At 47.2% G+C, this 13,005-nt stretch overlaps 2 protein-coding genes across 9 annotated transcripts in view; one reads left to right on the top strand and one right to left on the bottom strand.

Moving 5' to 3' along the window:
* The window catches only part of PTK2 (protein tyrosine kinase 2), a 189,396-nt gene extending 179,989 nt beyond the window's left edge, over positions 1-9,407 (top strand). For all 8 annotated transcript variants that reach the window (XM_077189424.1, XM_077189423.1, XM_077189394.1 and 5 more), the window contains 5 exons: positions 2,306-2,345; positions 2,981-3,087; positions 6,642-6,797; positions 7,249-7,329; positions 8,178-9,407. In XM_077189424.1, coding sequence (XP_077045539.1) covers positions 2,306-2,345; positions 2,981-3,087; positions 6,642-6,797; positions 7,249-7,329; positions 8,178-8,387 — 594 coding nt within the window. In that variant the 3' untranslated portion in view covers positions 8,388-9,407. The remainder of the gene's footprint in view (positions 1-2,305; positions 2,346-2,980; positions 3,088-6,641; positions 6,798-7,248; positions 7,330-8,177) is intronic.
* Positions 9,408-10,157: 750 nt separating this feature from the next.
* Positions 10,158-11,494, bottom strand: RPLP1 (ribosomal protein lateral stalk subunit P1). Its single transcript, XM_054630766.2, has 4 exons — positions 11,301-11,494; positions 11,122-11,196; positions 10,898-11,015; positions 10,158-10,278 (listed from the first exon to the last, which is right to left on the bottom strand). Exons 1-4 carry the CDS (start codon positions 11,370-11,372, stop codon positions 10,199-10,201), a joined length of 345 nt encoding a protein of 114 aa, XP_054486741.1. The 5' UTR covers positions 11,373-11,494; the 3' UTR covers positions 10,158-10,198.
* Positions 11,495-13,005: the final 1,511 nt, after the last annotated feature.

Raw genomic sequence — 13,005 nt, 5'->3', positions numbered from 1 at the left:
GTTTAATTTAATTAAAACCATTTTTTCAATTGTTGAATTGCCATTGGAATCTCTGGATCATACTGTTGGAAAAGGGGGATTAGGCTAGGCACTGTTAATGGCAGAAAAACCTGGTGCTTCACCCAGTGGAAAGCAGTGGATATTTTAAACCCACCCTCCTGTTTCATTTGGGATGCAATTGTAAACTCCTGCTTTGGCTTCAGCTTCACTTTTTAAGAATTTATGGATTCTTCCTGCATTTGCAGCCAAGATAGTCATGAATGAGTGTATCAGTGACACACTGCAGCACAGTCTCTGGAGACATTCATGTCTGGAAGCTCCTAAGATTTTTTTCCATGAATTTGGAGAAGATTCTTAGTTAATGTTAGGCCTTGGCTGTTGTTACATCTTTATATAAGAGCAAGAAAAGTGTTGCTGCATTTTGTGCTGCTCGTGAAGATACTTTGAGATGCCCAGGAGATTTTCAGGTCATGCCACAGGTTACAGATTCCAAACTGTTTCCAGGGGAAGTCCTGGCTGCCCAGATGAGGTGGTCCAATATCATTCCCCATCTGAAAGAGTGTGAAGAAAACGCTTCATGGTCATGGACAAAATGGATTTTAAAAGAGATTCTAATTCATGGTAACTGCATTTCTAGTCACAGAATTTGATCTTGTAGTTCTCAGTAGATTCAGAACATAACTCTGACTTCATTTGCAGTGGGAAATGCTTAATGCTGCTGTGAGTCAATTTGAGTTTCTGACTGAGGATGAGAAACTGGGCAGTGATAAAAATGAGAAGTCACCACCCACATTTTGGCAGTTCCTGTCTGATCACATTTTTTTGACCTGTACTTTCAATACACAATTTTATGGAAGTAAGATTGCAAGAATTGTTTTAGTGGGATGCCATTCTTCTGCTTCTCTCTTGGTCTCTTTCTTTGCCCCTGGGGTTATCAGATTTGAAGTATTTAGGTTAACAGCACAAATAAAAGGTAATGATGTGACTGAATGCCTCTATTTCATGTCCCTATTTTTGAGGTGACCAACTTCAAAGAGCAACAGACCAGTGTCATTTCTGGTTCTCCTATTGTTGTTGGCATTTTTAAAAAGCCTTCTTGTGGTGCTGTCCCACTGAAACTGCAGTCAAGCTTTGTCAGCACCAATTCTCTCCTGCAGTGGCACAAACAGCATCTCTGTAGAGATGCCACCTCTCCCTGTTTCCAAAGTCTGTACATTTCCTTTGTCCACCTGAGTTCTAGAAGATCCCTGCCCTGCCAGGCCCTTTTCTGCCCTGCTTGCTTGATTTCCAGCACTGTGGAATTGTCTGCCTCTGTGCTCTTTAAAGATTGCTCTTAAAAACCACCTGACATCCATGGACTCCAGTTCTTTCAAAAGCAGATTCCCAGGGGACCTCGCTATTTCCTGGAAAGCACCCAAAGTCCACTCCCTCCATAGCCAAGGTTTTGCTGGAATTTTTTCTCCTATCTTCAACAATTTGAAGCTCAGCTCCTTTGTGTGGCCATGACTAAGGCAGCCACTGCTCAGCACTTGGCCCATGAGTCCCTCTCTGTTTACAAACAGCAATTCCAGGAATCACCTTTCCCAGTATTCCTTAATACCTGCACCAAGAAGTTACTTTCACAGGAATTTCTTGGACCTCTTTGTGTCCACTGTTTGATATTCCCAGTTGAATTTTGAGAAGTTAAAATCACCCCTGAGGACCAGGGCAGTTGACAGAGATATTCCTTAATACTGTGCTGACTCTTGGGCTGCTCACAGTGGTGATGAGGTTGGTGTGAAGGATGGATGAATGCCATTACCAGGGAAAGTCACTTCAGTCTGTTAATAAATTCTTCCAAATGGATGAGCAAATGGGCCTTGAGTAAGAGCTTTGCAACAAACCAAAAAGCAAACCAGTTTTAAAGTGTGCTCCCATTACAGAACCATTCAGCAGGAAGTTCTGCAGTTTCTCTGTTGTGTTGTCATTTCTCCTTCACCACCATGACCTCTAAGCTGGATCTGTGGACAGAGTGAAAATGCCTGTGACTCTCTCACCACCTTTGAGTAATAAGGATGAACTGCAATGTTGAGGCCAGGGCTGTTGTGAGCAGTACAAAATACATGCAAATTCTCTTATTGCTCTGTAAGAGACCTGTAGTGAGGGACTGATGATGGTGAATTGGGATGTATTTTCAGCTGGTGGGAAATGTGCTGAGAGCTGGCTGCTCTTGGTGTTTGAGATTGAGAGAGTGCTGATGAGAGCTGCAAGCACTGCAATAACTATTTAATATGTTTATTTTATTTTATTTTATTTTATTTTTTAGGCTGGTAACCAGCACATATATCAGCCTGTGGGAAAACCAGGTAAGCAGTAAATGCAGATGGTGACATTTTGAGTATTTTATTACAAGTCTTGTAGCAGCAGTAGTAAACCAAAGTTCTTGGCAGTATTTCCATACAGAGTGGGTTCAGTTCCAGGTACTACACATAGATCTTTGTATGCTGTGTGTTCAGGCCCCAGACATGCAATCAGCAAAGCCAAGAAGTGTTTAGATCAACAAGCAGGAAATGTCTAGAGCAAGCTGAGTCAGAGTGGGAATTCACCCAGGGTGGAGTTCAGACATGTAAAACAGCAGTAGACACCTAAAATTGGGTTTCTCAGTCTCAAAAGTGAATCACCCAGTTTGCTGCTGGGAAGAAATCCAGTTTCCCAGATTCACACAGCATATGGGACCAGGGATGACACCATCTCAGGGCTGGGGTAGCTGTTCCCAGAGCAGCAGCAGTTACCCCACAAAAGGAGTTTCAGGTATTTAACTAAAACAATCCTGCTCTCATAAAGTGCAGCTCCCACAAACAGTGCATTTACTGCAGGACACCTAAAGATCTCCCATCTGTGGCAGAGAAGAGCACATGCAGCCTGTGCAGGGCAGAGCAGGAGGGTGCCAGGTGCCTCTGACACCTTGCTGCTCTAAAATCACCATTTTTTTGTTGAGCAGATCACGCGGCTCCGCCAAAGAAGCCCCCGCGCCCCGGAGCCCCCGGGCACCTGGGCAGCCTGGCCAGCCTCAACAGCCCCGTGGACAGCTACAACGAGGGTGTGAAGGTAGGGGAACCCCCAGAAAATGGAACAATACCAGGGCTGCTTTATTCATGACCAGTGAAATAGCCCCAGCAAATCAAATGTGACAGCTCTGAGGTAGTTTGGTGTTCCTGAAGTAGAGAGCATGAAAAGCAAAGGGGGCCAAACCTCATGAGTAAATAATGTCATGGGGCAAACACACCCTGGCAGCTCTCAGGGGGGTGAGGGGGAACTCAGGTTCTCCCTGGCTGTGATTTAGTGTGCTCCTCAGCTAGAACCTTTCCAGCTGAGCTTATTTCTAGTTTGGAATGATGAGGTGTCCCAAATGGACCCAGCTCCCTGTTGAGCAGGATGGAGCATGCCCAGGGATCCCAGATACTCCGATGGTACCAAAGTCTCCTGTCCTTGGTTACAGGAGGTGAGACCTCTCCTGCAGTGCTCAAAAAGCTCTTTCTGCAGCACCAGGGCTCCTCAAACCCTACCAGCACTGGGGAACAAGGGAAGAGGGGAAATGGGCTGGCTGACCTGGGAGTGAGATACTTCCTGATGTGTTGTTTCATTTCCTATAAATAGCAATAAAGCCAAAACTGAAACTTGACAGTGGTTTTGTAGCAGAGATGCTGCTGCAGGGTGCAGTGTCCTGCCCCTGCTGCAACTGGTGTCCACAGAACAGCTCCTAAGGATGTCAGGCACTCCCAAAATCATCCCTTAGTGTGCTGTTTCCTGCCTGTGGGACTCTGCCACCTTTCTAATCTCAAGGAAACAGCCCTGCCAGGCCTGTAGTAAAGAACAGGAATCCATGGTGTGATGGCCACAGCAGTTGGGATGAGTGACACTTATTTTAGGTGATTTAAGGAAATACAGAAAAAGCCCAGTTCATCTGAACATGAAATTCAGAACTGCCATCAGAGCAGTGTGTTTAGCCACTGCCAGCCTGTCTCACTCCTGCTCGTGTTCTGGGATTATTGGAATGTTTAAGAATCAGTGTAAATAGCCAGCAGTGGTGAATTTGAGCAGGATTATTTCTCATAAACTGATGCCAGTGCTTTACGAGCTGCCAAGCCTCAGTAAACGTCAAAAAGCAGTAACAGATGTGTTCCTAAACTCAGCTTCTCTAAAATTTCCTTTCTAAATGCTGATGCTGGAACATGAAAAAATGTTTTTGAAATACAGACTTCTGACAACAAACAAACTTGAGCAGTCAGAGACATCAGTAGTGACAAGTGAACAGGATTTGTGTACTAAATAGCTCTTTGAGTAGGAAAGAAGGGCTGATTTTTTTTTTCTGTCAAAATTTTCTTGGAATTGGATTGTTTTATGCCCCTTGAAGAAAACAGCCCATTACTTTTTGGCATAGCTTTGTTAATGGTTGCAGTCCTAAACTGAAGATGCTTCTGGGGTTCATTTTGGACTCCTTTTTCTCTACACCCAGTTCAGACTCCCTTTTCAGGGAGAGCACAGATGAAGAGGATTGGAATTTCCTGCCCTTGGGAGCCTTCAGGGTAGGCTCCAGAGACCTCCTGGGTGAGGCAGAGTCAGCCAGTTCCACAAAGAAACTCAAAATTCTGCAAAATAGTGGTGTTGATATTGGGGATAAACAAAGAGAAACCAAGGGCTGAGAAACACAATGTCCATAGTCTTGAAAGGTTTGGGTCTGGAGTTCCAAGGGTTGGGAATCATCTGGAATGGGTTCTTGGTAGTTCCTGGCCGTGGCCGTGATGAGTTCTTGTGAACAAATCCTGCACACTTAAATCACCATGTATTTCCCATCATGACTTACCTAAACAAAACATTCCAGAAAGATGAATATAAAATTTTCCTGAATGCATTGAGTCCTGGAGTGTTTGTGCAGAGGGACCAGCAGTGTTCCCAGGACAGGTTTCCCAGGCCCTTGCTCCACTCAGCACTGTGCTGCTGGCCACACTGGCTTGCTCCTGTCCAGCTTTGCATGATCTGCTGCCCGTGTGTTGAGTCAGGAGGAAGCATGGGGTGCATGGCAAACCCTTCCACTGCCCACAGGGGTGCACAGCAGCTCTTCTGTCACACAGGGCCCAGAGCTAACACGGGTGGCTGCCAGTTCTGGTGAGGATGCGTTTTCGTTGCAGGCTTTTTAACTGATCTCTGATTGCTACACATGTTTTGGGTTTGTTTGGTTTTATTTTTATTTTTTTTTCCTGCTGAGTTTTATTAATATTGTTTTTCTTTTTTTCCCTTCTTTTGGTAAATTTCTTTAACCTCCCCCCACATTCTGCTCAACCATAGCCATGGAGGGTAAGCAGTGCGTGAGCGTGTGTGTACGTGCCCTATTCCAAAATGTCTTTGCATGTGACTTTGCCAAATGACTGTTTTAACTTCTTGATTGCTGAAACTGATTCGAATCACAGCCTTTCCCTGCTGATTGAAGCAATTAGAGTGTTCTTTTTCCTAAGGTATTTTCTGATCAATGCACGAGACTGAATCTCTGTGGTAGCTGTTGGTATCCACTTAATGAAATGCTATAAAATGGAATCACCTTGTACTGAATCCTGCACTCCTTCCTTAGAGAAAGTCTCATCAAAGCATTCCACGCTTTCCTCAGGGCAGTGGATCAGGGGCTTGCAGTGAAACTTTTCTGGAGCTGGGACCAGTCCTGAGAGCCAGCAGTAACCCAGTGTAGGGAGCTCTCCAGTGTAGGGAGCTGAAGTGCCATGAGCCATCTCAGATCCAGGAGGAAATCAGGAATTTTTTAACCTTCTACTTACATTGAGTTGTTGCTTGGGCATCCTGTTGTAGGGAATAGCTGCAGGAAACTGGGATGCTTGGTAGTTTTACAGTTCTGAGATACTGAGAACCTTACAAAGGATGTTTGCAAAGTTTGTTTCATTTCAGACCTGAGATTATTTCAGTCTGTTTTGGATTTAACTCCAGACATACTGGACTTGTTGGAAGTTTTACCTGATTAAAGACCAGAGGATTTTTAACTTAGGAGGTTTTTTCTGATCTCTTGGAAATCAACTGTCTAAAAGCATTCCATGTTTCCCAGCTGTACTGGTGACACCATTTTTGTTAACCCGCTGTTAGATTTTCACTAACAAAAGAATAATGTCATAGAATCATGGAATAGTTTGGCTTGGAAGGATGATCTCGTTCCAGTTCTCTTTTTAACATATCAGTTCCCTCTTTAACATACCAATATGTTACTGTGTGCTCTGAGATTATTTTGGAGCACAAAAATCCCTTCTGGAATGAGGGACCTGATACCGGTTGCCCTGGCAGTGGAACTTGAACCACTGAGACATGTACTCAGTACTCTCATGCCTCAAATTATTCCCTTCTCTGTTGAGTGTTACACTGGAAGCTCTTCAGGGAAAGCCTGGTAAAAGTTGCCCAGTGTCATTTCAGAGATCAGGTTCAGTCAGAAGAACTAAAAGAAACCTCGTTCATCCCGGAGCCAGCTCAGGGCAGCAGCGGGGCCGGGCGGGGCTGTGGGAACCCGGGGAACCCGGGGAACCCGGGGAACCCGAGCCCTTCCCGGCTGGGAGGTGGCCGAGCCCCATCTGCTGGGGACGGGAGGTCCAGCAGCCGCTCTGTGCTTGCAGATTCAGCCGCAGGAGATCAGCCCTCCCCCCACGGCCAACCTGGACCGCTCCAATGACAAAGTCTACGAGAACGTCACGGGGCTGGTGAAGGCGGTGATAGAAATGTCCAGTAAGATCCAGCCGGCCCCGCCCGAGGAGTACGTGCCCATGGTGAAGGTATGGGGGCAGTGCCTAAACTTGGGGTGTATTCCTACCCTGAATGAAGTCTTCAAGTGCTGTAGGAGAAATCTTCTGGAAAGCTGGAAGTAGAAAAGCTGTTTGTGTTCATGTGTTCAGAGGCTGGAGCTTTGGATTCCATGCCCAGTATTGTGGACAGCACTGCTTCATGCCCAGCTTGTTTGTGCTTATCCAGGGTCCTGAGTAGTGTGCTGTCTCCTCCACATTTTCACTTTCTTTGAGAAAAACTTGTTCTTAAGCCTTTGGCATCTTGTTTTGATGGTGATAGACACAATTGCAGGTGGGATTCCGAAGTGCCTTAGCCATGTTCCAACTCTTTCCTTATCCAGATGAGCAATTAAATATATCCACTGCCTCCTGCACTCCTAAAATTCTCTCATCCATTTTTTCCAAGTCTTTGAAGTTTATTTCTTTAATCTTTTTTTCTTAGGAGGTTGGTCTGGCACTAAGAACTTTACTGGCAACAGTAGATGAGACCCTCCCAATGCTCCCTGCAAGCACCCACAGAGAGGTACGTGGAGCTCTGCTTACCTGCTGCTCAGCCACTGCCTTTCCAGTCTGGGACAGGTTTTGGTGCTCCCTTCATGGCACAGGCACACCTTTTGGTTCCCTGAGCAGTCTGAACTCCTGGGTTATAATTCTGCATTAACTGAATTTCATTAAAATTGCTGCATGAACTTAGGCTTGGTATTAGTGAGGATTCTTAAACTGGATATAGGTGTCACCTATAGGAAGGTGACATAAACCCCAGTATTCCACAGCAGGGAATCAGCTCAGGGTTAATTCTTAGTGCAGATGTCACCTGTCATTTGCTTGCACACCAAATCATTGAACAGGTAATTGAGCAGAGCTTGGTACAGCTGGAAGGTTGGCTGTAGTTCTGGATGAGGAGTGATTGAGAGCTTTTAATGAAGTTCATAATTAAAACAGTTTTCCTCCAAAACCTTGAATGAGTGTGGTACTGAGAAAGCCAAGGAATGGTTCTGTAAGTGCCATCTCAGAGGTTCATGCTGACTTAGCTGTGTGCTTAAGTAACCTGTATCTGCCTTCTTGTTTCATTTTTTAGAGCCGCTTCTATGCTTTAGAGCTGCTTCAGTAGTAAAAAGAGTAAAGCTCCAAGAACCTGAAAACCCATTACAAGCTGTTAATGCCAAGTTGTGGTTTAAAATCCACTGCTTGGGTCTTGGTGCTGTTTAGCAGTGGGTGGCTCAGCAGGTGCCAAATTCCATCTGCTGCTCCCCGTGGTGTTTCAGAAACAGCCCAGCTTCAGTCAGGGATCAGCAGGGGCTGTAGCTCTGTGGAATTGCTGTGAGTGCAGGGTTTCAAACCCCCAGGGCTGACGGGCTTGTCTCGTTGCAGATTGAGATGGCGCAGAAGCTGCTGAACTCGGACCTGGCCGAGCTCATCAACAAGATGAAGCTGGCCCAGCAGTACGTCATGACCAGCCTGCAGCAGGAGTACAAGAAGCAAATGCTGACGGCTGCTCACGCCCTGGCTGTGGATGCCAAGAACCTGCTGGATGTTATTGATCAAGCCAGACTGAAAATCAGCCAGTCCAGACCGCACTAAGCACTGAGGGAAGAGCATCATCAGCCTCGGAATTCTGCTCGCCACAGGATGTTCCTTCACCTTCCACCAGCAGTGAGGATTCACCCAGCGCAGTCCTGGCCGCCCCCTGGGGTTCTCTCATTGCAACAGTTGAACCGAGTGGCTCTGGTGGGGCCGGGCTGGGGTTCGGGCCGTGGCGTTACCAGCAGCTGAGGTTTGTAGAGCAGCCCTCGGGGCACGGGGCAGGTCACTCCATCGCATGGGCCGCGCTTCGCACCGAGCCGCCACCATTGAGCTGCCACCATTGAGCTGCCACCGGGCCACGGCCTCGGAACCAAAACTGTTGGAGCAGCAGATGGGAGAAAGATATTGTGAAGTGAAGAATTCGGGGAAACCTCAGGGCTGAGAATTCTTGCCCACAGTATATGAACTATCCAGACTGGAATTTTTTTTATTAGAACACTTACGTCGCAATATGCTAATCACGATTTACAGAGAAAGAATAAAAAGCTATATTTTCAAGACTTCGGTCATTTCAAGACAAACTAAAGCCCTCTTCATCTTCCTGCCTTTTACTTTTACGTGACTGTGTGAAGCATTTGTTTGGAACTAGCTGTAGGACACAACTGAACACTCGTCTTTTTCACCAGGATAACGTGCCAGTTCTTTTGTAGCAATGTTGTTTTCCTTGGAAGTGAAAATGCTGCTTTGTACCAGAGCAATTCAGAGCTGCATTTAGAGGAGATCTGTAACCATTCATGTTCCCCATTTTTATATAATTTATAAAGACAGATTAAAGCCATGATGACTATTTTAAACCCACTGTAGTTAACTAACCCATCCTTTTGTCTATCTTGCCTGGGAGGAGTTACAGTAGAGCAGTGTAATTAGATTTTCCTTGGTTTTCCAGTTATGCCATCTGTTCTGTTAAAATAAAAACCACACTCCCTTTTTGCTGTTGAGGGATATAAATTATTCTCAGGAAGAATATAATGAACTGTACAGTTACTTTGACCTATTAAAAAGGTGTTACCAGTGAAACTCTGACTCTTTATTTCATGTGTGTGCACTGCAAAAGAATTCTTTTCTGGGCACCTGTGTCTTTTTAAAAATGAGTTGACAATACAAATACCTGTAAAAGGCGGAGAGTCCATCAGTGTTTGTGGACCAACTTTGGGATACCCTCTCATACACCTGAAATTTTCTAATGCCCACTTGGAACACAGCCCTTACCTTGTTCAACTGCTCTGGAAAAGTCCTGTTCAGAAGTTATTTATGAAATTCATGCCTTTTAAGTAGCTCTTTTCCAGTGCAGTGTGACATCACCTCCCACACCTACCCTCCACACGTTTTCTGGCCAGGTAAATACATTCTGTACCTTCCACAACCTCAGCCCTTCACCTGAGCATTGCAGCCTTTCCCCACTGTGAAAAGCCTCTGGCCTTGCTGTGCCACAGCTGCCCCTGCACAGGTTCCACAGGAGCTGCACCGTTTCTGTAACCAGAGGTGTCACAGTACCAGAGGCTGCAGCAGCAGCCCAGCCTCAGCTTTTCTGCTGAGCAGGTCCCCAGCCTGCAGCTCCAGGCTGTTACCACACCCCTGCTCACTGTGATTTCATTCCCTGCTCTGTCCAGAAGCTGTGGGTACCTTTTAGAGCTTTAACTGTTCTTGTGAAACACCAAAAAACTGACAGGGGAAGTTGTAAAGCCCCAGCTGAGCACTCATGACAGCAGTTAAAGGGAGTTGGAGGTAACCTGGCTACCCTCCACAAACATCCACCTGAGACATCAGTACAAGCAGATGTTCTTTATTACAGGCTGGTACAAAACTAATTAGTCAAAAAGACCAAAGCCCATGTCATCATCAGATTCCTCTGATTCTTCCTTCTTTTCCTCTTCTTTCTTCTCTTCAGCTGGAAAAGAGACAGGATTTATTTTCCAATTTATCGGCTCATAGAAGTCAGTTGTCACAAAAAGTGTCACATGCAATGACATCAAGCATGAATCCCTAGCAGTCCTAACAACCTAAGCCAGCAGCCCAAGAATAGTGTTTGTACTATCGGCAAAGTGGTTTTGTACATTCAGAATTCATTTCTATCAAACCTGAAAAACTTTACGAGGAGATGCTATGCTCTGCACGATGCTGATGACACAGGAAGAGCAGTCTAAATTCTGAGGGAACACTAATCCTGTACACTGACTTCATGTGCAATGCCTCCTTTCTCAAGGGGAGGGCGTGCTTTGCTCCAGAACACTCACACACATGGCGGAAACCACATGCGAACAGCTTCTGTAACACACTGCATGGCAGAAACAGCCAACAGCTCCTGGAAGTGGTGCTTGCTAAGCTGTGGCTGCCCCATCCCTGGAAGCGTTGGATGGGGCTCAGAACAGCTCAGTCTAGAGGACCGTGTCCCTGCCCACGGCAGGAGGTTGCAAAGAGATGGCCTTAAAGCTCTTCCTAACTCAAGCCATTCCATGGATCCACGGATCTACGTTCCCGCGCCTCGGTCGGACGCGGCCGCCACTTACCGGGGGCGGCTCCGCCGGCGGGCGCGGCACCACCCGCGGGAGCGGCGGCAGCCGGAGCCCCTCCACCACCCGCTCCCACGTTACAGATCAGGCTCCCGATGTCAATGTTCGCCAGCGCCTGCGGAAAACGACAAGCGGCAGCGAAGCCCGGTTAACACGGGCGGGAGGTGCGCTGGGGAGCCCCACACGCCGCCCCCGCCCGGCCCGCGGCCCCTCTCGCCCACCTTGGCGAAGAGCCCCGGCCAGAAAGGCTCCACGTTCACTCCGGCTGCCTTGATGAGCGCGTTGATCTTGTCCTCCTGCAACGAGATAGCGGCGCTCAGAGCCCGCCCGGCCCGGCCCGGCGCGGCCCTTCAGGCGGCCATGCCGCGCGGCCGCCGCCATCTTGTGCGGCCGCACTCACCGTCACGGTGACCTCGTCGTCGTGCAGGATGAGGGCGGAGTAGATGCAGGCGAGCTCGGAGACGGAGGCCATGGCGGGGCGCGGTGCTGGTCGCCGGGTGGTTCGGCCTTAGCTTCGTACGAAGGACTCAGCACCTTGGGCCGCCGCGGAGCGAAAGGGGCCGGGCACCGGGGCGCGGATTTATAATGGCGGTGCGCGTTGCGTCATCGGTGACGTCACCCCGTGACCCTCCGCGCATGGCAGGTGCCCGCGCGCGCTCCCTCCTCCGTCCCTCAGGGCCCTCACGGGGAATAATGCACAGAACAGCGCCGGGTCCGGCCGCTCCCCCAGCACTGCCAGCTCCAGCCGTGCCCCAGGTGCCACATCCCCACGGCTTTTGCATCCCTGCAGGGATGCGGACCCCTCCACTGCCCTGGGGGAAAAACTGCTGAGGCCGTTTTCCCAGGATCCAAGCTAAAGCTCCCTGGCACAGCTTGAGGGGCCCAAGCCTTCCTCCCCCACAGCTACCTCAGGTGTCACTGCCTCGCTAAAACACTCCTTTTTCTATACTTAATAAAACGGGAAGAAAAGGTGCAGAATGAGCCCTTGGTACAGAATTGTGTATTGTGGTTTTTTCCACCCAAACATGAGCAAGAACTTCTTCCCCGTGCAGTGACCAAGCACTGCACAGATTGACCAGAGAGGGTGTGGGGTCTCCCTCACTGGAAATATTCCAGAGCTGTCTGCACACAATCCTGAGCCTGCGCTGGAGCAGGGAGGTGGCACCAGGTGACCCCACTGTGGTCCCTTCCAACCTCATCATTCTGTGGTTCTGGAATTCTGGGATTCTGATGAGCCTGAGCAAATTCCAGAGTTTTGCTCCAACGGCATCATTGGATTGTGAAAAATGAATGTTCTCTGGGTTTTATTTTGTGTCTTCTTGACAGATGTGTGTTTGATGAGCCTCAGCTCAGTGGCTGGGCAGATCACGGAACAGATTTCCAAGCTGTGCTGGGGCACTCCTGGAGGACATGGAGGGGATTTGGGAAAGCCAGGGCTCCACCAAGGTCAAGTCCTGCTTGATCAGCTGAGGGGTCTTCTATGATGGAGTGACTGTGAAAAACACTAATCATTTGTTTTTAAAATTTTTCAATGTTTGATAGTAATAAAATAGTTATAAAAATAGCAATATAATTAGAGTAATAATAATTTGGACAATTTGGATTAGGACAATATGAGACAATAGAAACAAAGAGTTATGGGTACCTTTTTCTGAGCAGCACAAGCCCAAAAAAGGACACACATTGACAGAGGATTGACCCTTAAAAACAACAGCCTGTTGCATACTCATACACCTCATACATGATGCATAAATTCCATTCAAACACAGGATTCTGTCTGGTCAGTGTCAACTTCTTCCTCTTAATCCTGACAGCGTTGTCATGGCTGAGCATGGCAGGAAGAAGTTCATTTCTTCTGATAATGGGGCAATAAATTCTCTTTCTCTGAAAGATTCAGGTGTCCTGTAGCTGCTATCTGGTGCGAGTACCTCATTCCTTTCTTAAAAAAATATCTCACATACATAGTTTCTATTTTAACATTATGTTATAACCTAAACTATATTTAACACACTACTTAAAACAATTAAAACAGCATAACTTTCTAACATAACACATAAAATATTCATTTTAATATTTGCAAAAAGCCAATCATAAAATATGCATTT

This window comes from Agelaius phoeniceus, chromosome 1, assembly GCF_051311805.1.
Source record: "Agelaius phoeniceus isolate bAgePho1 chromosome 1, bAgePho1.hap1, whole genome shotgun sequence".
NCBI classification, from domain to species: domain Eukaryota; kingdom Metazoa; phylum Chordata; class Aves; order Passeriformes; family Icteridae; genus Agelaius; species Agelaius phoeniceus.
Note: the sequence above shows the minus strand (reverse complement) of the source record. Positions and strands in the feature narration are given on the sequence as shown.